We start from the raw sequence: 24,932 nt of genomic DNA, 5'->3' as shown, positions 1-24,932 counted from the left end.
CCTGCCCCACGGCAATGTGGTGTAATGCATGCAGGTGTCGGGTCCTGATCCACACTCCATCCTTACCTGAGAGTGAGATATCACACCTCTGGGTGAGGTGCAATACGTCTGTAGCAACCGAGCCCTCAGGGTGCTACAGTTCCATTTATCTTCAGCCTAGGTGACGTATTGCGATACAGGGCCGTGATTTTGGCTATAAAAGGGTCCCCTAGACCCCTACCCCAAGCTTTTTAAGAGAATCATATATGGCGTGCCAGGAGACTCTATGGAATGCTTTCTCAGCATCCAACGAGAGTATCTAATTACAAATTTTTAACTGCATCTAGCCCAGGAAATACTTTGTGCCTAGTAGCAGTGTCTGCTAGTCAGCGGATTATCCCGGCTGTTAAGCAAGCTGCACCACCTGTAGTTTAGACACTTAATTTTTTCAAAGGAAATGCTTCGGGACCATGGGATACTTAGTGAAGAGCATCAGGAGGCACCCCAAGGCATAGGGGCTGGGACTGGCAGTAGGATGCCTTGCGGTGGACAGCCGAGCTCGATCCTTATAAAAGCTTTTTAACTGCAGCAGCTTTAGTGGACGCTACTGGATCTGGAATTACCACGGCTGCTGGCATGAGACTTGCCCTCCAATAGATCCTTGTAAATGGATTTAAAGTGTATTCATTCAAATTAGAGAGACAATTTAAATTAAAAAGCTTAGAGCTGCCTCCACCACAGGGGGGCTCGCTCGACCCACCAGCGGACAGGCACCAGTATTGGGAGAGGGGGGCTGGCCGTCAGGGTTCATCACGGCTCTGGCACAAACCCGGCGACACGGAGGTGGCACGGGCAGGAGCGGACTGGCCGTGTCGGCTTCTCACTTTTTGGATTTTAGAAGGGCATGACATGCCTATATCTGTGTCTCCCCCTCCTTTTACTCCTCCACCTCTTTTATTTTCGCATGACTATATGTACTTGTCACTTTTCCATGTGTTAGTTATGTCTTCTGAGCAGTTTGTCAGCTTTTGGACACCTTTGAAGGTGTTTTCTATGTGTTTCTATGTGTTTTTGTTTGCCTGCCATTGGTTTTAACGGTGTTCGAAGGTGTTCGACGAACAGTTCGACGAACAGTTCGGCGAACACACGGGTGTTCGACGAACCGAACCGAACTCGAACACTACGGGGGTGGCTCAACACTACTGGCCACTTCAGAACTCTCCAGCACTTTGTTTCCATCAATTTCTGGGTACTTCATGAAGTATGTTTGGGGTCATTGTCTTGCTGGAAGACCCATGACCTAGGATGCTAACCCAGATTTCTGACACTGGGCACTACATTGCAACCCAAAATCCTGTGATAATTTTTAGATTTCATGATGCCTTGCACACAGTCAAGATACTAAGTGCCAGAGGCAGCAAAACAACCTCAAAGCATAATTGAATCTCCAACATATTTGACTGTAGGTACTATGTTCTTTTCTCATTCTGTTTTCGGTAAACAGTAGAATGTTGTACTTTGACAAAAAGTTCTATCTTGGTCTGATCTGTCCACTAAGATGCTTTCCCAGAAGGATTTTGGCTTCCTCATATACATTTTGGCAGACTGCAGTCTAGTTTTTTATGTCTCTGTATCAGCAGTGAGGTTCTCCTGGGTCTCTTGCCAAAGAGTCCTATGTCATTCAAATGTTAACGGATAGTGCACACTGTCACTGATGCACCCTGAGCCTGAGGGACAACTTGAATTTCTTTGGAACTTGATCGGGGCAGCTAATCTACCATCCGGACTTTCCTGCATTGCAACCTTTCATCAATTTTTCTCTGCCATCCATGTCCAGGGAGATTAGCTACAGTGCGATGAGATGTAAACTTCTGGATTATGTTGTGCATCATGAATAAAGGAACAACTCTGGAAATGGATTTATAAACCCTGAGAGTGTTGATATTGTTCTACCATTTTGGTTTTCAAGTCCTCAGACAGTTCTCTTCTCATTTTTTTGTTCTCTCTGCTTAGTATGGCACACGCAGACACAAAATGCAAAGATTGAGTCAACTTCTTCCCTTTTTATCTGGTTTCAGTTGTGATTTTCATATTGCCCACACCTATTACTTTCCACAGGTGAGTATGAACGATCGTCACGCTTGAAACAAAGTTGCTTGCCCACAATTTTCGCAAGGTGCCAATAATTTTGTCTGGCTCATTTTAGGGTTTTTGTGTGAAATTATCTCCAATTTGCCCTCGTTTCTGTTTTTTTTTGTTGTTCCAATTCACACAAAGGAAATAAACATGTTTATAACAAAACATGTGTAATTGCAATAATTTTCTGGGAGAAATACTTCATTTTCTATAACAATTTCAAGGGTGCCAACACTTAATGGAAACGAGTAGCCTATCTACTGCGTGCTTTTTTCATGAATTATTCTAATATCTCTGCTTGGTACAGCTTTTACACATTTTATTAGATTTAGTTTGAACATTTTTTTGTTCATCAGCAGTGACCACTATCCAAAGCGGTACCCTAGTCCCAGTTAAAGATTATGGCTAAACAGTTTAATTCTCTCAGATGACTTTGATATCACTCTTTGGGAATCACATAAGGCTGCAGCATATGTCTACTACATGAGAGTCCACACCAGAAGCCTTATCTTAGCTACCAATGAGAGATGAGTGAATTGATTTCCAGGACCCTGATCAAGCGGCTAGGTCAGTATTTAATTGCCGCTGGATAGGAGCCTCTATCCCCAGATCCCAGTTCAAAAGAGTCGAACGCATTGTCTCTGATCCAGACACAAGAAATCTTAGACTGCAAGAGATGCAATCCAAATTCAGAGAACGGGGTTACCCTTCCTCCACTCTCCAAATTAGAACAGGGAATCCCAGCAGGAATGCGGCCTTGGGCTCCAAGGAGCGCATTCCCTTTGTTCATACATTTCATCCATATGCCTATCTTCTCCATAAAACCATAAAAAAACATTGGCACTTACTACAAGAAGCATACCCCACCATACTGTCATTTAAACAACCATTTATGCCCTGTTTTAAAAGAGCTCCTAACATTAAAGATGCGCTGGTACATGCTGATATTGGCAGCAACAAAACAGGCCAGACACAACGCTTTCTTTGCAATCCTAAATCAGGCACATTCCCGTGCCTTCAATGCCACCAATGTAATAATGTACTAAAAGGTAATTCCGTTTTTCATCCTCAGTCAGGCAAGAGATACACTATCAAAGACTATTTCACATGCGATAGCTCATTCGTGGTCTATCTCATTAAATGCCCGTGCGGCATGATCTATATTGGTGAAACCACACAATCAGTAAAAGACCGTATCTCTAAACATAAATCGACCATAAGATGTAGAAACATGCTACTACCCATTCCCTACCATTTCATCACCCTAGGACACAATATATCACAACTCAAATTCCAGGTCCTGGAACAGGTACCACCATTACGCAGAGGTGGCAATCGGATCTCACTTCTCAAACAAAGGGAAGCATTCTGGATCCACGAGTTAGATTCCAGGACCCCCAAAGGTCTGAACAGGGAATACGATTTATCCGCATTTATATAAAAAAAAGGATGTGCTATACTTAGTACCCTTGTCTGCATTGTGATTTCATGCTCAGCCACACAAGGGTCTGTTCAGATGCTCTTGTCTTTTAACAAGTCATACCCTCTTTTTTTGTCCCTTATAATGCGATTGTAACTCCTATATATTTTTGCATTAACTGTATCTCTCTCATACCACAATATGTCTATATTGTATGATGTACTATACGTTTGGTTTACATGCACTCATCCTCTGTTTCTTCTCTCCTTAGAAAGCCCTGCCCTCCGTTCCTGCTCCCCCTTCCAGTCCCCTCCTCCGTTTCCACGACTACTGCGCATACCCAGATCTCCTGGTTCTCTCTGCCAGTCTCTTTCTGTTGTGTGGAACGCAAGCCTCTGGACCGCACGCATCACCACCTTCGTCACATCCGGTGACGTCACTTCCGTTTCCGCTCTAGCGCGCTCTGCAGCGTCTTGATTCACTCTCGCCACTATATATATAGGGACCCTCTACACCACATGTCAGTGCCTTCTACTAGCGGGGGATACCGCGTAGCTCAGCCCTCACCATTCAGGTATAGTACTGCATCTTCCAGACTATGTAATTTTTTACACTTAGTGTCTCACCTTGGCATGTATACATTCTCACAGGTAGTTTTAGAGACCTCCTGTCCGAACCGTCCAGTCACATATACTAGCGGGGGATACCGCGTAGCTCAGCTCTCACTACTCAGGTATAGTACTGCATCTTTTAGACTATGTTATCTCACTACACCTAGCGTCTCACCATGGCATATATACATTCTCACAGGCAGCTTTAGAGTCCTCCTGTCCGGGCCGTCCAGCCACGTACACCTTCTCTTATAGTCTGGTATGTCTCCTTCAGTTGTTTTCTTCCGCTTCTATTGGCAACACCTTTTCCTACCCTCATTCCTCTCTCCCCCCAATATCCCATCGAGTTGCATTTATGTTTATTTATGTTTATTTACATATCTTTTGGATTCATTATAAATTTTTGGATTTATTATCATGCATTTATTTTATTATTTCCTTACTACATTACTTATATTTTGCAGCAATACTGATGAAGGTCAACTGTGACCGAAACGTTTATTTTTGTGTGGACTGCATAATAAAATTACCTTTTTTCTTGTATATCCATTGAGTGCCGAGGTTATTCTTATATTTTACGGGTTCGGCCCCTACTCGAGCACCACTCTTAACAGCTGTGCGGTGATTTTCACATTTTATTTTAATTCTCTCAGATGACTTTGATATCACTCTTTGGGAATCACATAAGGCTGCAGCATATGTCTACTACATGAGAGTCCACACCAGAAGCCTTATCTTAGCTACCAATGAGAGATGAGTGAATTGATTTCCAGGACCCTGATCAAGCGGCTAGGTCAGAATTTAATTGCCGCTGGATAGGAGCCTCCTAGATGTCAGCATCCCCAGCTGCTCTTTTGATTAGATGCAACATTGTGTGTGTGTGTGTGTCATGCTGCAACAATAGTGTTGTGCCAGGCTGGCTAATCAAAAGAGAGGCTAAGTAGGAAGTGGTTTAAAGGGCTCCCATCCAGCAGCAATGGAATACTGACCTGACTCTGAACCAAAGTCTTGCGAATCAATTCAATCAATTCTAGTACTAACCCATAAACAGACACAAAGGCTCCGAATTATCAAGATGGGTGATTTTCTCGCCGGTCTAGATGAGGGGGTGTGGTGACAGACACTTCTGACTCATGAAGAGGTGCACGCATCTTAATGCATGTTGAGCATCTGACGAGTGGCATGTGCCTCTGTGCACCAAGCCAGAAATCTTACTCCAGTCCCTGATTGGACTGACTTAAGTAAGATTTCTGGAGCAAGGAACAACACAGCTTGTCTTGAATTAGACAACTGTTGCGTTATGGCTCTGTCATGGGCCCTGTTCTGCACAAGCTATGTCCATCTTGGCAGAGCTGAAAGAAATTCTGAGTTGACCCAAAATTATGTGACTTTTCAAATTTACAGTCATGGCCGTAAGTGTTGGTACCTTTGAAACTGTTCCAGAAAATGAAGTATTTCTCCCAGAAAATGACTGCAATTACACATGTTTTGTTATACACATGTTTATTTCCTTTGTGTGCATTGGAATAATGCAAGAAAAAAAACTGAGAAAAAAGGCAAATTGGAGATAATGTCACACAAAACCCCCAAAATGGGCTGGACAATATTGTTGGCATCTTTCCAAAATTGTGAGTAAACGACTTTGTTTCAAGCATGATTCTCATTCAAACTCACCTGTAGCAAGTAATAGGTGTGGGAAATATGAAAATCACACCTGAAAACAAATAAAAGGGGGAGAAGTTGACTCAATCTTTGCATTGTGTGTCTGTGTGTGCCACACATAGCATGGAGAACAAAAAGATGAGAAGAAAACTGTCTGAGTACTTGAAAACCAAAATTGTAGAACAAAATCAACAATCTCAAGGTTACAAGTCCACCTCCAGAGATCTTGTTGTTCCTTTGTCCACATTGCGCAACATAATCCAGAAGTTTACAACCTGTGGCACTGTAACGAATCTCCCTGGATGTGGACGGCAGAGAAAAATTGATGAAAGGTTGTAATGCAGGAAACTCAGGCTGGTGGATAAGCAGCCCCAATCAAGTTCCAAAGAAATTCAAGCTGTCCTACAGGCTCAGGGTGCATCGTGTAAACTATCTGTCGACATTTGAAAGAATTTAAACTCTCTGGCAGGAGACCCAGGAGGACCCCACTGTTGACACAGAGACATAGATAAGCTAGACTGCAGTTTGCCAAAATGTACATGAGGAAGCCAAAATCCTTCTGGGAAAGCATCTTGTGGACAGATCAGACCAAGATCGAGCTTTTTGTCAAAGCACAACATTTTACTGTTTACCGAAAATGGAATGAGAAAAGAACACAGTATCGACAGTCAAATATGCTGGAGGTTCAATTATGTTTTGGGGTTGTTCTGCTGCCTCTAGCACTTGGTGCCTTGACTGTGTTCATTGACCGCCTCTGGAGAGATCTTAAAATTGCTGTTGGGAGAATACATCCTTCAAATATGAGAGACTTGGAGCAGTTTGCAAAAGAAGAGTGGTCCAAAATTCCAGTTAAGAGGTGTAAGAAGCTTGTGTGGCACCCCAGGGGTCTGGTTTCCACAGTAATAGCAGTATTACGTCTGTGAGCAGGTGGGAGGTCTCCTGGGCAGGAATCCTAAGCATGCCACACCTCCTGCCCAGTCCTGGGAGGGGAAGAACTTCCCCTACATAAACTGGGGCTGAGGCAGGGTTAGAGAGAGGAGTTCCAGACAGAGACGGAGTCTGGTCTGGACACGCAGAAACAGGGACAGATAGACATCAGGAGCTCTGTAGGAGCCAAGGAGAAGCGCCAGGGGCTGGAGCCGTGCAGAGCTCGCCCTGGGAGAAGGTACTAAAACCGGACACAGGAGTCCGAGGCTGTGGGGACTAAGATATACCCAGCAGCAGAATCCATCCGGCAGGGGATTCCAGGTCCTCTGTCCATAAAAGCCCGGAGGCTCAGTCACAACGAAGGGACCAGCACCGCCATCCCGGAGCGGAGGCTAACAGGAGGCCCCAGGTCACCAGCCATACGGGTGAGCACCACACGGTATACCCAGGGACGTGGGCTACTTGTAACCGCTGAAAGCAGGGTAGCCAGGAAGGGTACAGACTAACGGGAAGGCCTACAACTCCACCTGGCCAGGGGAACTCCGGCTTGCTCGCAGACTAACCAGGCCCCAACTACTAGCCAGTACTCCCGGGGGAATTTGCCTTGTACCATCAGTAAAGGCCCTGAACTGTACCCTCGCGTCTCCGTGCTTCCTTGTCGCACCGTTAGTGCTGGGACATCCACACCATCACTCCCAACATCACCCACATCCGCTGCCCTGAGGCCATACCTCTCCCGTTGGGGGTTATATCAACATTGCTGCACACCTATACCACCGGCCTCAGCGGTCTGCCCTGCAGCGGCGGTTTCATAACCGCATTCAACAGGTGGCGTAGTCGGACACTAATACCATCATACCAATAACTGCCACTTAGTTTGACCACCCTGGGCGCGGACCGGGTCACCGCCACACGAAGACTACTACCCCCATCGGATCCGGCTCCGGGTATCCCCCGCGCGCACGCGCGCCGCACTACAGCACTGGCCCAGGGGGCGAGTCACTTGTTGATTGTTATAGGAAGTGATTGATTGCAGTTATTTATTCCAAAGGGTGTGCAACCAAATATTAAATCGAGAGTGCCAACAATTTTGTCAGAAAAACAATTTTGTCCGGCCCATTTTTGAGGTTTGTGTGTGAAATTAAGGACAATTTGCCTTTTCTCTCAGTTTTTTTGTATTGTTCCAATAGACACAAAGGAAATAAACATGTATATAACAACATATGTGTAATTTCAATAATTTTTGTGGAATAAATACTTAATTTTCTAGAACAATTTCAAGAGTGCCAACACTTTCAGCCATGACTGTATGCCAGAATTCTAGTGAAATTGCTTTGATGAATCAGCCCTTAGTGAATAAGAAAAGATCTGGAAAATTAATTCTAATTCCATTATATTTGTTTTACTACTAAGACTGTATATAAAAAAATCTTGAATAATATGCAATATTGATAATAATGATAACAATAATAATACAGTCACAGTAATCATACACAATAGTGTAAGACATAATTTCATTCCATCTGGATCAGCAACATATTAATATTAAGGCCAAAATTTCCTTCTGGCTTTCATCCTCTGCACGGTATGTATAAAACAACACGTATTGGCTTTTAAAATAGCATACATCATTTTACAATCATGTGCTGATTTTTATAATAAATATGATTTTTTATTTAATTCTGGAGAGTTGGTTCAATGGATTTTTTCCATGACTAGAGAATATTTTTCTATTATTATTTTTTAAGTTTATCCATTTTTAGGAATTTATACTGTTGTCCAATGAGCCTATAAAAGCACACGCAGCTTTTTGTTTTACTAAATCTATCTTCTGTGAAATCTTTTTTTTAAATAAACAACCATTACTAAATGTTTAAACTGAGAAAGAACAAAAGGAGAGAATCGTGTTAAGATGTACGGTAATATTTCTAAAATTACTGTAGGAAGAGAGTAAGGTAAAAAATAACCACAAATCTCCAATTTTAATGCTAAAAGAAAGATTAATGAACAACACCCCGGTATCTGCTAAGGTTAACATATTTAGTTTATGTGAAAAGTTAAGTCTGCTCATTTCATGAGAAAGTATAACTAATGATTATTATACACAACAATTTCCTGTGGAGTCCGAGCCAAACTACCCACTTTGGATTAAATCCAGGGTAAACAGATGTTCCATACACTAGTTCTTTGATTAGAGAATAAAGCCCAGCTACCCGCATATGAAACCACATTCACTTATTGACACATTTATTTTATTTGCAAGTGGTTTAGTCATAACCATGAATCACCTTTCCCCTCTAAAATTCCCTGTTCCACATATCCACAGATTTACTTATTTACAATTATGTGTGCATTTTTGACGTGTCCCTATACAAGTTAACAATCAGGGGACCTGCCAGAAGAAGGGTTATCCCACAAAAAACACTTATCACCTATACATGTGATCAGTGATAAATATATCATCTGTGGGGGTATGACTCTTAGGACCTGCAATGATCAGAGATGTGTGGTCTCCCACAAAAGTCAATGGAATGATGGCCACTCATGCACACTACCACTGCATTGCCATGGTGGTTGGAGGTACCCCATTCTGGTAATTAGTGGGGACCCAACAATTGGTCCTTTATATGTGAGAATGTATTTGGTTGGATAATCAATTGCAGCTTTTCAAACGCATGCCACTGAGCTATGTGATGGTGTGGCCAAATATTATAATGATATTTAGTGACATCAACTGTCCATCAAAAGATACACAGATATGAAATTACAGAATTCTTCCCCTCTTTTAAGGAAGCATGAATCAAAGCGTGGCTGCACGATTGCAACTAGGTATATTTATCTCTAAAATGCCAGAGCATTTAAAGGTTTGGCCAGGACTATTGCCAGAGACAACACTACACTAGCTCCACACACGACCTGGAGACCATAGTCGGCGACAAGACTAATTCAGTTCCTTCCCCAACCGGCTCTTCCCAGTGACCTGCTGCAGGTGATTGACAGGTCTATTGCATAGTGAGTGCCGGAAAGCGCCAGCTGAGGATCATTGCAGAGAAAAATATCCATGACTGCAATTGTGCGGCCGGTCTCAGATTCATGCTGCCCATGGAATAAGCAGCATGAATCAGTTGAAAGTTTCCTTTTAATGTCAGAGTAGGGGACTATATATTCTACCCTCCAAAAATATCCCGACCTAGCGCAATTTAATCTGCAAGTTATTATATATGATATACATTTTTTACTGAAAGTTCACTAAAAAGAGAACATCTAAAATTGATGGTAAGTTTGAAAAAAAAATAGATTTTCCTTAAAATTATTCAATTCTTTCAACTCATTCACTTTTAAGATCATCAAAGGTGAACAAAAGAGATGTGCTTGTAGAAACGTTATTGTTTTATTAATACTACTTCCTATTCCATGTTCTAGCCTTTTTCAGCAGTCATGTCAATATTCTGTAGCTGGAAATCATAATCCCCCAAAAATACTTACATTCTAAGGTTATGTTCACATGTTGCATTTTTGCAGCATTTTTTGCTGCGTTTTTTTATGCAAATTTTCAGCAGCATTTTAAAGTAGCAGCAAAGTCTATGAGATTTCAGAAATCTCATGCACACACCTTGTTATTTTTCCTGGATGTGTTGTCAAAGAGCTGTGTTTTTGCAAAGTACAGCATGTCACTTCTTTCAGTGTTTTTCAGTGTAAAAACGTCGCAAAAATGCAGCAAAAGATGCTGGTATCAGGTTTTGCTGCGTTTTTGGTGACAAAACCTGAGGAAGTTGAATCATGTATTTTTATGACTTTATCAGCATGCACAAGAGACAAATGTACCCTGACAAAAACGCAGGAAAAAAACCCAGCAAAAACGCCGCAAAAAAAAACCCAGCAAAAACTCATCAAAATCTGCTTTTTTGACATTGCTTGTTTACTGTTAAGAGAGGAGGTTTTGCCTGCGGAAAAAAATTGCAGCAAAAATGCAACATGTGAACGTAGCCTAAATAGGCCCATTCACCTGACCTAACTATAAGTATCCCTCCCTACTCACCTCTACATATGCACACTTGGATTCTGGGAACACAAAAGCAAAGAACATTGAAATTTAACAAGTCAGATCCTTCTCCCTGACAGGAGCTATAGTGTAAAAGTTTGGAAGGTCCCATACACTTTAGATAGTCAACCAATTCGGCCTAAATCCTGGTTTTAGCTGACTTTGATATGTATGGGCCTTGACTCGCTTAACTTGCTATGGTTGTTTTATCGGTAAATACTGATGTGGTAGTGATCTCGATTCACATAATGGGGGAGTTGAATCAACACTGGAGCAAAGAAGAAAGTACACATAACCAATCAGATTCTACCTCTCAGTTTTTAGAGACTCTTTGAAAATAATAGCTACAATCTGACTCTTCTCCATGGGCATACAGCTCCCCAAGTGTCCATATGACAACACCTCCAATGTACATGAGGAATGGATGTTTTGTCACAGAGGTACAAGAGCAGAAAAGCAGTTAATGCATCAAATGTGTAATTTTAGACACTGATAACACTAATAAGAAAAAAATATCTTAAAACATTTACAAGCATGTTCATTAAAGGAACCCTTCCATTATAGAATTGTTCTGTACCTAAATCAATGCAATTTTCTAGTGGACTGTATCGTGACAAAAATAGCCTGCAGGTTAGGGTTAAGAAATTGTTAATTGTCTAAGGTTAGAGCCAGAAAGAATAACCTAGACTCTGAATTTTCTTTTCTATTTCCTTTTATTATACAGATTGCTTACTTTTATAAGCATATATACAAATCCTGTGAACCCCTTTCAATAATAACATTTTCAAGATAAGTGATTTATTGACGATTTTAAGGATATGCATCATGTAGGTTATGATTCTGAATATGTAAAGAAAAAGAAGAATTTGCAAAAACTTACCAATACAATTTCTTCCTGAAGTATCCGATTCGTAGCCATTATTACAAATACAACGGAAGCCACCTCGAAGATTTTCACAAACCCCATTGGAACAGATGTCAGGATCAAGAGCACATTCATTGATGTCTATAAGTTATAAAGCATTTATTATAAAAGATTCTTAATTGATGTTAAATAATATATAAAAACTAGAAAATAGAATTCTTTTGTAGTAATTTATTGTATTTCTCAAAATATAATATGCCTGGAGCATTTTTTCTTGCAATTCTCTGATGTGCCATTCCTCTGTTCTTCTTCAGACATTTTACAATAAAATTATAACTAGGTGTTACGAGTTGGAGGTGTTTCATTGCACACTGACAGTGTCCAATCAGTGCAGATAATTTGAGATGAGTGGATCGGCTGAAATTCGAACTTGCCTGCTTCGATTAATTTTCCCCAAAAATTTATTTGTGGCAAATACTTAAAAGTCTTTAATTGACCAGAAAATATATGTCTAAGGCCAAGGTCCCACTATCAATATTTTGTCAGTATTCGGTCAGTATTTTTTCTCAGGAGTGGGAGCCAAAACCAGGTGTGGAACAATCAGAAAAAAGGTATAATAGAAACAAGTACCAATTCTGCATTTATCACCCACTCCAGGTTTTGGCTCTCACTCCTGAGAAAAATTACTGACCGAATACCGACAAAATACTGATAGTGGGGCCGTGGCCTAACACTCTGAGTTCTCGTATGACTGTATTGAACATGTTTTGAGGTCTTTTTTTGCAAGTACTGCCTTAGTAAAGTCCAAGAGACCTCAAAGTATGTGGTAATAAACAGCAGTGTTTGGGTGGTGTGTATGGGTTTAATCCTGGACTACTACAACAAGGAAGTGTGCACAAAAAACTAAATATTTTTTTAGAACACACACATTTTGTGAGGTAGACAGTTGTGTTTAAAGGGGTTTCCCACAAACAAAAGTTGATTTTACTCAATATATCTTGGAATAATAATAATTTCCACAATTGGATGTGTTTAAATAAAATGTTCCTGTGCTGAGATAATCTTATAAATACTCCCCTGCTGTGTACTGTGTAATGGCTGTGTCTGACCATGCAGGAACATAGTCTGATCCTACCACAGCTCCTGGGCAGGTGGGGGTAGAATAAAAGTGTACAGACATTACATTATGGGATCGCCAATGATTCTTTCTTTGAAGTAAAACATTGTTTAAATACAAGCAGGGAAATGCTTTACCTCACAAAAAGAATCAGCTGTGAACGCATGATGTAGTTTCTGCATACTTTTTTACGTCCTCCCCTGCCCAAGAGCTGTGGTATGATCAGACCATGTTCTGTACGGTCAGACACAGCCATTACACAGTACACAGCAGGGGCACATTTATAAGATTATCTCGGCACAGGAACATTTTATTTAAACACATCCAATTGTGGAAGTTATTATTATTCCAAGATGTATTGATTAAAATCAACTTTTGTTCGTGGGAAAACCCCTTTAAACTTCTGGATCATGGAGATTTTTCTTTTGCCTTTAAAAAATATATATTATAAGTTGCTCATCTTACAATGCAGAAAGCACACTTTCTGTGACACACAAGTCTTGGTTACAGGATTTAGGTTTAGTACAAAAATTAGCACTGAGGGGTGTAATATTGCCCAAGTTGTTTACAGTCTAAGAAGAACAAAAAATATCTGTTATTAAGGTTTTGTTACTGGAGTATATAGCAGATCAATCAATTTTCAAGCACACTGAGTGACTTTACAGGTACAGCAATTCCCTATATCACTTGAATCTTTGGATTGTTATTCACAGACTGAGATTACTTCTTCCATTTTCAGTGTCATATAGCACTGAAGTGCTATACTACAATCAGATTAAGCCTTGTTCTATCCCTATGTGGAATGATCTGTGTACTTTGACCTGTGTCAGACTGGGCAAAGATATACCTCTTTGACAAGTAGAATGGTAATACTTTGACATGTTGAAATAGCTGATCTAAGGGGTTGTAATCAGTGGGATCTCCTGCAATCAGATATATATGACTTATTCTACAGATAGGCAATCAAAATTCTGAACATGGAAAACTCTTTAAAATGCAAAAATCTGCCTTTACTGTTCTTCAATTCAATGAAGAGAACATATTTTAAATTTCCACGGTATTTGAACTTTGCAAAAAACATATAACAATAAGGTATAACAGAAAGGGACGGACTGAGTATTAGAAATACATCTGCACTAAGATTCAGTTATAACTGATTAATTCATTGCATTGGATTCAGATTTCTAAAAACAAATTATATTGACTTTCAGCCTCTTTTTAAATTACCTCTGCCATCAATAGTAATTCCAATTCCTCCACTGCAGAGTCCTTGAAATTCAGCTGCATTGTACAAGCAAAGAAAGATTTCATGAAGTATTGAATTTAAATTAAAACTGTTCATGCATTGCTGTTGTGTTTCACTACTTATGTTTTAATTATTTATCTAAATTTATTGGTGAATGCCATAAACCATGGAAAACTGATGAATAAATTATATAATAAACCAATATGTCTAGTGAGAAGAGAAAAAGCAAGAATCTAAAAATGCATACTGAACATAAACTACTATTACATTAAATTATTACATTATCACGTTTGTTTCTTTTTGTTTTTTTAACTTAATGAGAATTTAATAAGTATATATATATATACATGAATTGTTATCTTTCATTTATTTTCTGTAGTGAAACTTTAGCAGGGTAAAGGAAATAAACTATTATTACCTGAGCTGCGTGGCGGACATGGCTTGCATGGTTCTCCAAACCCATAATCTGGGTTGGCACAGCAGCACTCAGACTTGGTCACAGATCTGGGAAATTGATGGACACAAACCCCTTTTTTGATGGCTCCATAGCAAGTGCTATGCATGTGAGTATCTAAAGAGATAAATGAAAACTAAAATATCATACAAATGCAGAGGACAACTTTCTAAATGATATTATGAAACATTGAAAGTCAATTTTGTTTGTAAATAGATAATGTACTCAAATCATGAATTTCGTATGAATCTATTCTTCCAGCTTTAAAAAGATTACCTCACTGTAGCAAGTTCTTCTTTAAAGGGAACCTGTCAAGTCAGAAAACACTCCTTAGCTGCAGATATAAAGTTAATCTGCAGGTAAATAGCATTACAATGCTTCTCGACTGCCTTACGGAAAGTGAGGATACTGGGAGAAAGTGAACTTAGTTCCTACCAGGAGGCACCGGCTTTCAGTCATTCATGGAATGGCTACAGTGCCACTCATTATACTGTGAGTGGCGGCTGTAAGCATGCCCCAGCACTTTTAGTGACAGCTCGATCTGCTCAAATACACTGTAGAGCTGACTGTCAATCAAAGTGCCAGAGCGTGCTTGCAGATGCTGCTCACAGTCTAATGAGTGGTACTTTGAGCCGATCTGTGCACATCCCTATGACTGAAAGCTTTTGGCTCTCCGGAGGAATTAAGTAAATTTTCTCCTGCTAATGCTATTTTTCTGCAGATTACACCTATACCTGCAGGTAAATAACATTTTGTGTGGTGAAAGGTTCATCGTAAATGAAGATCAGCGGCAAAGTTTGAGGGATGTTGCAGGCAATTAAGTCTTTATATAGGTAACAGCCCTCAGATTTTTCAAAGCAGTCTAGTTATATCTTTCGATATAATCAGTAGTAAAATCTTTAAAAATCCCCTATAATATTATGACATAATCAAGTAATAAATTTCTTCCTTAGATAAGTAAAGTCCACAAATGATAGGAAAAACTGTTTACAAAATGTTACCATTGTTATCTTCCAAATGAAATGTAACAAGTAAAAAATGTAACATTTACTGAAATTAGTAATAGTTACAGTGGGTAATGTGGCATAATCAGATAGGTCAGGAACTTACCAACGCAAACACGTCCATCTACCCCAACAACCAAACCAGGTGGGCATTCACAGCGAAAAGACCCTTCTGTATTAATGCAATGTCCGTTCATACACATGCCTGGTGTTTGACACTCATCAACATCTAGAAAAGCAGTTATTAGAGAAAGATGTATATGTAACTGAAATAAAATTATTGAATTAAAAATATTGAAATATGAGAATTATAGGACATACCTGTACAATAGCGACCATTGGCTGCCAGCAAAAATCCTGGTTTACAGATGCACTTGAAGCTGCCATCCTCATTTATACACATTCCATTCAAACACATATTTGTTGTGGCGCATTCATCATGATCTGGTGATACAAGTGAGAATATGATCTCAGGCAATTACATATACTTAATATACAGATAGAAATTATTAGAAGCTCACCACGCTTGATATTCAAAATCGAGATCCTGATATCTGGAGAGATGCCGCTGGTACAGCAGAGTAAGGCTGTGTGCCCACGATGCGTTTTTTAAGCGTTTCCGCAGCGGCAAAAACGCTGCAGAAACGCTTAAAAAACGCATGGTAGAAGGCCTGTCATGTTCCCCAATGATAATCCGCATGTTCTGTGCACATGCTGCGGAAATTTCCGCTGTGGGTTATCATTGTGGAAAAAACCGCAGCACTACCAATTATTTTGCGGAAGCACTGCATTTTCGCCGCCATTGACTTGCATTGGAACACTTGAATTCCGCATCACTGCATCTGTACATGCGGAATCCAAGCGTTTCAATGTGCGGATGGTACCCGGGTTTGGAGAAGAGGAGATTGTCCTCCAGACCCGGGTACCATAGTACCTGTAAAAAAAAGAATAAAATAAAAAATAAATATTATATTTACCTTCTGATGGGCCCCGGTCTCCTTGTCTTCGCTTGCCGGCAGCTCGCGGTGGACTGAAGGACCTGCGCTGACGTCATTTATTCATGTGACGGCAGGTCCTTCAGTGTAGTGTACCGCGAGCTGTCGGCAAGCCAGGACGGAGCAAAGCAAGACTCCGGGGGCCATCAGAAGGTAAGTATAGATATTTTTTTTTCTTTTTTACATTCTTTGGGGGTCACACTATATAAATCCATGCCATTTGCATGGATTTATACAGTGTGACCAAATTGTCAAGCACTTTCCAAGTGATGATAAAATCGCTTGGAAAGCGCTTCTCAACCCGCATGCGGAAATGCATGTGAAGAACACTTCACATCCGCATGTCCCTGGCAGGAAAAACGCATGTACAATCCGCATGCGTTTTTTTCTGCCAGGGAGATGCAGAAATGCTCAGGAAAAAATCTGGAGCATTTCTGCATCGTGGGCACATAGCCTAAGATACATAAGCGATTAAGGAACATTCGACACTGCCGTCCGGTGGATAAAATCTTGAAGTTTATTCACAACTTGGATCTGTGGAAAACAATTAAAACTGGCGCATTTCTGGCAACTCAATGCCCTTAGTCATACTATGATTAAGGGCATTGTGTTGCCAGAAACTCGTCAGTTTTAATTGTTTCCCACTATGACTAATGACATTGTGCTGCCAAAAAAGCATCAGTTTTAATTGTTTTCCATGGATCCAAGTTTTTGTGAATATACTTCAAGATTTTTTCTACCGGATGGCAGTACCTAATGTTAATTACTTATGCATCTTGCTGTACTTAATAGTTACAGCACATAACGACAGTTTCATTAACCATTTGATAATCACACTTTATATTTTAGTTACAGTAATAATAATAAAAAATAATAATAATAATAGTTATTATTGCAAACAATAGACACCTTAGCCAAACCCAACAGGCCCCATAATAAGTCAGTGGGGGTCAATTGGCGTTATTGGTATCTGTTATGTGATCCATCCAACACTGCCATGGCATACATTTATAAAGGAAACTGTGATATAGATGTGAACAGTTTTATTGTTAAACATTACTGGAAGAGATGCCTTCAGAAAAACGTTATGTTAAATATAAAATATACCACCTACCATCATTTCAAAATCCCCAAACTGGCTTCTGCTGACACCGAAAAGAACAAAGATGCACTGCAACTAAAATGTGGAAATAGTATGTAGAAATACCACTTTGATCTGATTACGTAAGCTGGATTTTTTAGCTGAAGACATTTGTCTACATGTTCTTTAGCTAAAAATTCTCACTGAATTTAGCTCTAAATGTGTGACTGTGGGTGAGCTGATGTCATCTGCTTCTTTTTTCACTGACTTTGATCTACTCTGTATTTCCAATTGAATGAGAAGTTCATCATGGATGAGCATCAACAAGTATTTTGTTTCATAAGAAATTGGGAATTGTGTATGTGAGAAGAGCATACATTGTATATGCAGTTTCCTTTATAGTTTATAAATACTCATTTCAGGTTACAATAATAACAACTATCTTTCCTTTAACTTGAAACCACATTCTACATACAAAGCCACAGAGGTTGATAATTTGAAGCTCAAGTGGTTGGCTGGAACATCCAGCCAATCAGCATGGACATTTCATTGCTAAAAATTCTGAATTGCAGAACTGATTGGCTGTCTAATATGGCATCTCTACAGTGTGGTACAGTTCTTTGCCTATGCCAAGATGTGCTGCCATCGAATGTCAGGTAAGGGCAATTCCATTTCATTGTTCTACTACTCTGATGCAGATTTACTAAAACCGTTTCATTTTTGGACAGTGTAAAATTAGACTAAGCAGCTGTAAATTTATCACAGTGACTCATGTTTTTAAAAAATGTGGCTCTTTAGTCTATATTTACACCATATAAGTTGCGTTACTTTGTGGCATAACATTTTGCTCCATTTTGCTGCCTATTAACCCATTGCCAGACAATTTTCATTTTTATGTTTGAATTTTTCCCTCCTCTTCTTCCAAGAGTCATAACTTTTTTATTTTTCCATTGTCATAGTGTGAGGGCTTGTTTTTTACAGGACAAGTTAGTTTTGACTGAAACCATCCATATACCAGTGTACTGAAAAATGGGAAAAAAATTCCAAGTTGGATAAAATTGTAAAAAAAAATGCAATTCTGTCATAGATTTAGTTTTTTTACAGCATTCACTATATGGTAAAATTACAAGGCAACATGATTGTACAGGTTCATATGATTACGGGGATACTAAATCTGAATAGATTTGTTTTTTACTTCAGTGGAGAAAATGAATTCAGAAATTTGTAAATAAAAATGTTGTTTTTTTGTTGCAGTTTTTCAAGACTGGCAATGTTCTTATTTCTCCATTAATGGAGCTGTGTATGAGCTGTTTGTTTGGCTCCTGACCTTACAGTTTTATTGATATCAATTTGTGTACATACAAAATTTTGATCGGTCATTTTTGCATTTGTTAAAGAGGTGTGGTGAATGAAAAACCACAATTCTGTTTTTTTTTCTCAATATAAACTCCATACACTGGATGAAGAAAACGGGGATCATCATGGAAGCTACATTTGGATTACGCCAGACCCTGTGGATTATTTTTTTATGGTAATAAATGGGGAAAAGAGGGAATTTGTCAGGGAGTGCTTTTTACAAATAAAGGACTTTTCTGTGTGTGTTTGTGTTTCTTTCTTTTGACTACGTGGTTAGTAATGGGGGTATCTGATAGATGCCTCTCCATTACTAACCCCTGGGCTTGATGTCAGCAGACATTTCACAGCTAACATCCACCCTTAAACAATTACCCCAATTGCCAATGCACAAGGGCAAATGGGAACAGTCAAGGCTAAGTGCCAGAATTGGTGCATCTAATCGATATGCCATTTCTGGGGCAGCTGAGGGCTGGTCTTATCAGGCAGGGAAGGGGCCAATATCCATGGCCCTTTCCTGCCTATTAATATCAGCCCCCAGCTGTTTGCTTTGCCTTATCTGGTTATTAAAATTAGGAGGGACCACATGTAATTTTTTAGTGTTCCCCCATTTTTAATAACCTACAAAGGCAAAGCAGAAAGCTGGAGGCTGAAATTTATAGGATTGGAAGGACCATAACCATTGGCCCCTTCCCAGCATACTAAGACGAGCACCCAGCTGTCTGTTTTCCTTTGGCTGATTATTAAAAATAGGCTCCACTCCTTCAGTTGGACCTCCGCCTCCTGGTTCAAGATTATTTTTAATTCTTTTTAATTCTATGTAATTTTAAGTCATTTTCCTATTAACATTTGTTTGCAGGGAAATTATCCTGCCCTTACCCCCATTTTGCTTCCTTATGCAGCCACTTAGCCCTTTTTATGACCATTTTACAGCCATTTTATAGCACCAAAGTTCATGTCCCCATTGACTTATATGGGGTTCAGGTCCGGGGTCAACTTTGGGACAAGTTCAGGTACTCGAATCAAACTTTTGGACGGCTGAACTCGCCGAGCCCAAACTTCCACGGGTCTGCTCATCCCTACTTACAATAGTAATCTCAGAATGAATTAGTAATGTAACTTTAGGGACCATTGTATATACAGAATGCACATATTTAGTGAGTGTTTGAGCCAGTTAAGATGATGAATGATTAATTACTTTATGCAATATGTCTTTTGTTTTCAAACGATCTACAATGCCTCAGAAATAACCTCTTATTGATGGTATATAGTTTTTATCCAAAATCACTACAACCTGACAATGAAATTGGAAAAAATGGACAAAAGGCATATGTAATCCCAATGGTGTGTAAACCCCTATGCCTTTAATTTTACTTCTTATTCTTGGTGGATATTTTCCCCAGTTGATAACTGGAGCTATGTATAATCATAGTTTCCTTTCTGTACTGCATAGAGCAGTTTATATATTCATGGAGATACCTATCTTTTACAGCTCTTATCTCATTTATCTAAGCTTCCTATCTCGATCACTCTCGCTGCTTTACTTGCACTTTAGCTTTTTTAATCATTCAAATAATTTTTTTTTATGTTTAGTTTGATATAGAAAAGTTATTTAATATTCAACCTAGGGACAACCCCAGTAATACTGTAAAGATACTGAATGTATATTTTTTAGGTTTTATCATTTCTTAAATTACTGGCCAAAAATGAAGCAAACAATCATAGTTATGTCATACAAATAGAACTTGATTATCATAAATCACACACAATGCATTTCATCTGTTAGCATATATTTGATATCATCTGTCTACACTCTGGTTTAACCTTCCGTCAGGGGCAATATGTTTCATAACGAGTTTAGGGGCATTGCGCCTGTCAGGCACAGGCTAGAAAATTGGCTATATTTTCCTTTTTTAAAAATTTCAGTGATCTAAAAGTGATCAGTTACCTTAATAGGAATGTAATAAATGAGAATACACATAATCAGGTGGAAAAAAAATGTTTACTAACCAGAAAAGTAACACTAACCAGACAAACCACTGAAAATAAAGAAATGAAACTAAGTGAGCTGCGCCTGTCAGATCAGTTGCCCCTGACGGAGGGTTAAACTTTGTTAAAAGCTGCCTTCAACCAGCCATGCATTCTAAAGATACTATTTAAAATATAATGAAAGCATATCATACAAGATGCAATCAACTGTCCAAGATTAGATTATGTAATTAATGAAATGGCAGAAAAACAATTCATTTCACAATAGAACACTTTTGTATTAGCAAACGTGTCTATATAACTTTAAAGGGAACCTGTCATGTCCAGAAACCCTATTTACCTGTGAATATAAGGATAATTTGCAGAACAAAAACTTTTAAAATCATGCCTGACTGCTTTATTGGAGCAGCGGCTATAGGAAGAAAACAGTTATATTCTCCCTGGAGTTGCTGGCTTCAAGGCATCGAGGTGGTACAATGAGCGGTTATAGTCACTGCTCACTATATTGTGAATGCATTGTAATCATTCCTCTACACAGTAATAGTTTGCCTGCTCTGCAGCGTGTGTGTGCAGAGCAGGCTGTCAATCAAAGTGGCGGGGAGTGAATACAGCTGCACACACTATGTGTGAGCAGTGACTGTAAACACTCCCTGCACTGCCCCATGACTGGAAGCGAGCAGCTGCAAGGAGAATATCATTTTTTTCCTGTAGCCGTTGTTCCAGTAAGACAGCTAGGCAGGATTTAAATGCTATTTACCTGCAGATTAACTATATACCTACAGTTATATAGCATTTCGGGAGGTGACAGGTTCCATTTAACTATTGCAACCAAAAACTCCATATTAAAGAGGACACAATCAATACTGTAAATATATTTGATTAATTAATTCATACATTTTAAAAAAGACAAAAAACAAGGACATTGTTAAGGGGATGGTTGCAAATTTTTTTATTAAATAGGAACGCAACCGACCCCGGGGTCCGCGATGCAGCCTGGTGGACTGCTGCCGAACACTTCCCGGGTGGAAAGGGAAGTAACCAACTAAAATGATACCCTTCCGTGTTAATAACACACGGAACCGGGTATAGCGGTACGCTCTATCTCCGTTAACTGCACGGAAGATGAGCGTCCGGCGACGCACCTACAAACTGCCTAACCCCTCCGTGTTGCTGCACACGGAATGGGTATAATGGTTCACACAATCTCCAAGAACCGCAGGGAGACGTGTGACCGGGGAAGAAGCAGTAGCCCTGTCTTCGATACAGGCGCTACGCTATAGGAGTTGGCGCTAGTGTGCGGGTGTGATTCCCGCCGAGTATTCGTGCACTCAGCCGGCGTGCTACCGGACTGAGCCGACCCGCTCAATATGGCTCTTCGAGGAGCTCAAGAGGACAGCGTGCACACCACAAACAACCAGCTCAAATGATCTGAGCACGCCATCATGTTTGTGGGCGGGCCTTTTAAAAACTAAGCCCTGCCCCACTGTCGCACCATTGGTGACGTCACTTGTGACCAATCAGGCGGTGCCAGGTCACCGGATCAGCTGGTTCCTGAACCACCAATCACGGTCCGCCATGTCACGGGCATGCTCAGTGCGATGCATCTTGGACTTAGGCTGCAGTAGCCTAGTCTCTCTTCGCAACCTGTGCTTCATGTTGCTAGGCACAAATACACGAGATACCACTTGTACCTCTCGTGCATTGGCTAGGCGTTGGGACCGACCAGAATGGGAGACCACAGAATCCACTGATGACTCAGAACCCATTTCTGATCCAGCAAGCGCCCGGCGCCTAACATTATCCCCCCTTCTAACCTCCCCCTCCACTTGACGCTCATATTCCTCAATGAGCAGGGGGGCATGAATGTGGTCCACTGGCTCCCAGGAGCGATCCTCAGATCCATGACCTCTCCAGTGTACGAGGTAAAAAAATTTCCCCCGAACCATCTTAGACCCCACAATCGCCTGTACCTCGAAATCATCACCCCTGGTGTCTGGAGCAGATTGGGGTTCCGAAAATTTGGGCAGACGAACCGGCTTGAGAAGCGACACAAGAAAGGTGTCGTGAATCCTCATGTGTCCAGGTAATTGTAACCGGTACACTACAGGGGTTTATTTGGGCCAGGATTCTGAAAGGACCAATAAAACGGGGAGCAAACTTAGTGGATTCCCCGCGTACTCTGATGTTGCGAGCCGCGAGCCACACTCTGTCGCCCGGGGAGAATACGGGGGCTGGACGACGATAAGCGTCAGCCGACTCTCTCATTCGATTCTTGGAAGCCAAAATAGCCTCCTGGGTATGATCCCAAACCTCCCGCGCCTCCAGAGCCCAATCTCTGACCCCAGGTTCCACAGAGGAAACCGCCATAGGAACCGGGACTCGCGGATGTTGGCCATTATGTAGGAGAAACGGAGTCTGACCCGTGGAATCCGCCACTGCGTTGTTTAAGGCAAACTCTGCCCAGGCAAGCAATATCGACCAGTCATTCTGGTTGGCCGAAATGAAATGGCGCAAGTATGTCACCAGCATCTGGTTAGTGCGTTCCACCAGACCATTGGTCTCCGGGTGATAGGCAGTGGAAAGATTCAGTTCAATGCTGAGCAAATTACACAATTCTCTCCAAAACCGGGAGGAAAACTGTGGTCCCCGGTCACAGACAATCCTATCAGGCATCCCGTGGAGACAGAAAATGTGACGAATGAACAATGATGCCAGAACCCGGGAGGAAGGGACCCTAGGCAGAGGGACCAGGTGAACCATCTTAGAGAAATGGTCAGACACCACCCATATAGTCGTGTTTCCCCGGGACTTAGGCAACTCAACAATAAAATCCATTCCAACCAGCTCCCAAGGTCTATCCGCCACGGGTAACGGATGAAGAAGACCAGCCGACCTCTGACGGGACGATTTATTTCTCGCACAGGAGACACACGCTTGGACATACTCCTTAATGTCCTGTGATAACCGAGGCCACCAATACGACCGTTGGAGAAGCTCTGTGGTACGCTTGACCCCAAAATGACCTCCGATCTTAGAGGCATGTGCCCAGGACAGTACCTCATTCTGTAAATTTGGAGGAACGAACGTCCTCCCAGGAGGAACCTGGTTTAAAGACATTGGAGCCAGCGTCCGCATACACTCTGGCGGAACAATGAGCCTTGGCTCGTCCTCATCCTCAGCCGTATCCATAGACGGGGACAAAGCGTCCGCCCGAGGGTTCTTTTCTTCTTTTAACAAATGAATGGAAAAATTGAATCGGGAAAAGAAAAGAGACCACCTGGCCTGCCTCGGGTTAAGATGCTGCGCCGTCTGTAGGTATGAAAGGTTTTTATGATCGGAATATACCACGAAAGGATGCTTAGCTCCCTCCAAGCGGTACCTCCATTCCGAAAAAGCCATCTTAATTGCCAGCAATTCTTTGTCACCAATCATATAATTCTTCTCTGCTGGAGAGAAGGTCTTGGAGAAGAAAAAACATGGTCTTGTCCGACCCTGTTCATTCTTTTGGGAGAGAACCGCTCCTGCTCCGACAGAGGAGGCATCGACCTCCAGGAAGAATGGCTTGTCCACATCCGGGCGATGGAGAATGGGAGCTCTAGCAAAGTAGGATTTAATCTCATGGAACGCCTCGAATGTATCCTGAGATCAGTCCTTGGGATTGGCACCCTTCCGGGTTAAAGCGGCTAAGGGAGCCACCAGGGTGGAAAAATGTGGTATGAACTGCCGGTAGTAGTTAATAAAGCCCATGAAGCGTTGTACCACTTTAAGAGAATGGGGCTCCTGCCAGTTCTGTACCGCCACCAACTTTTGTGGATCCATAGCCAATCCCTTACTGGATATGATGTAGCCCAGGAACGGTAACGACTCTCGTTCAAATTGACACTTCTCCAGCTAACAGTACAAAGAATTTGCTCGCAATCACTCGAAAACCCTGCGAACATCCTCTCGGTGTGTGGAGAGGTCCGGGGAAAAAATAAGAATATCATCAAGATAGACTACCACGGAAGATAGCAGCAAATCCCGAAAGATATCGTTGACAAAATCTTGAAAA

At 41.0% G+C, this 24,932-nt stretch overlaps 1 protein-coding gene across 1 annotated transcript in view; it reads right to left on the bottom strand.

Annotated features, from left to right (window-relative positions):
• FBN2 (fibrillin 2) overlaps positions 1 to 24,932 on the bottom strand; it is a 406,583-nt gene that overhangs the window by 208,978 nt on the left and 172,673 nt on the right. Inside the window, exons 14-18 of the mRNA XM_073676558.1 lie at positions 15,785 to 15,907; positions 15,570 to 15,692; positions 14,424 to 14,576; positions 13,987 to 14,040; positions 11,658 to 11,783 (exon numbers count right to left, since the gene is read on the bottom strand). Of these exons, the coding sequence (XP_073532659.1) occupies positions 11,658 to 11,783; positions 13,987 to 14,040; positions 14,424 to 14,576; positions 15,570 to 15,692; positions 15,785 to 15,907 (579 nt within the window). The remainder of the gene's footprint in view (positions 1 to 11,657; positions 11,784 to 13,986; positions 14,041 to 14,423; positions 14,577 to 15,569; positions 15,693 to 15,784; positions 15,908 to 24,932) is intronic.

Source organism: Phyllobates terribilis, unplaced genomic scaffold, assembly GCF_046119375.1.
Source record: "Phyllobates terribilis strain yellow unplaced genomic scaffold, ASM4611937v1 Scaffold_1__5_contigs__length_1240528914, whole genome shotgun sequence".
In the NCBI taxonomy this organism is placed as follows: domain Eukaryota; kingdom Metazoa; phylum Chordata; class Amphibia; order Anura; family Dendrobatidae; genus Phyllobates; species Phyllobates terribilis.
This window is presented reverse-complemented; position numbering and strand designations above follow the sequence as displayed.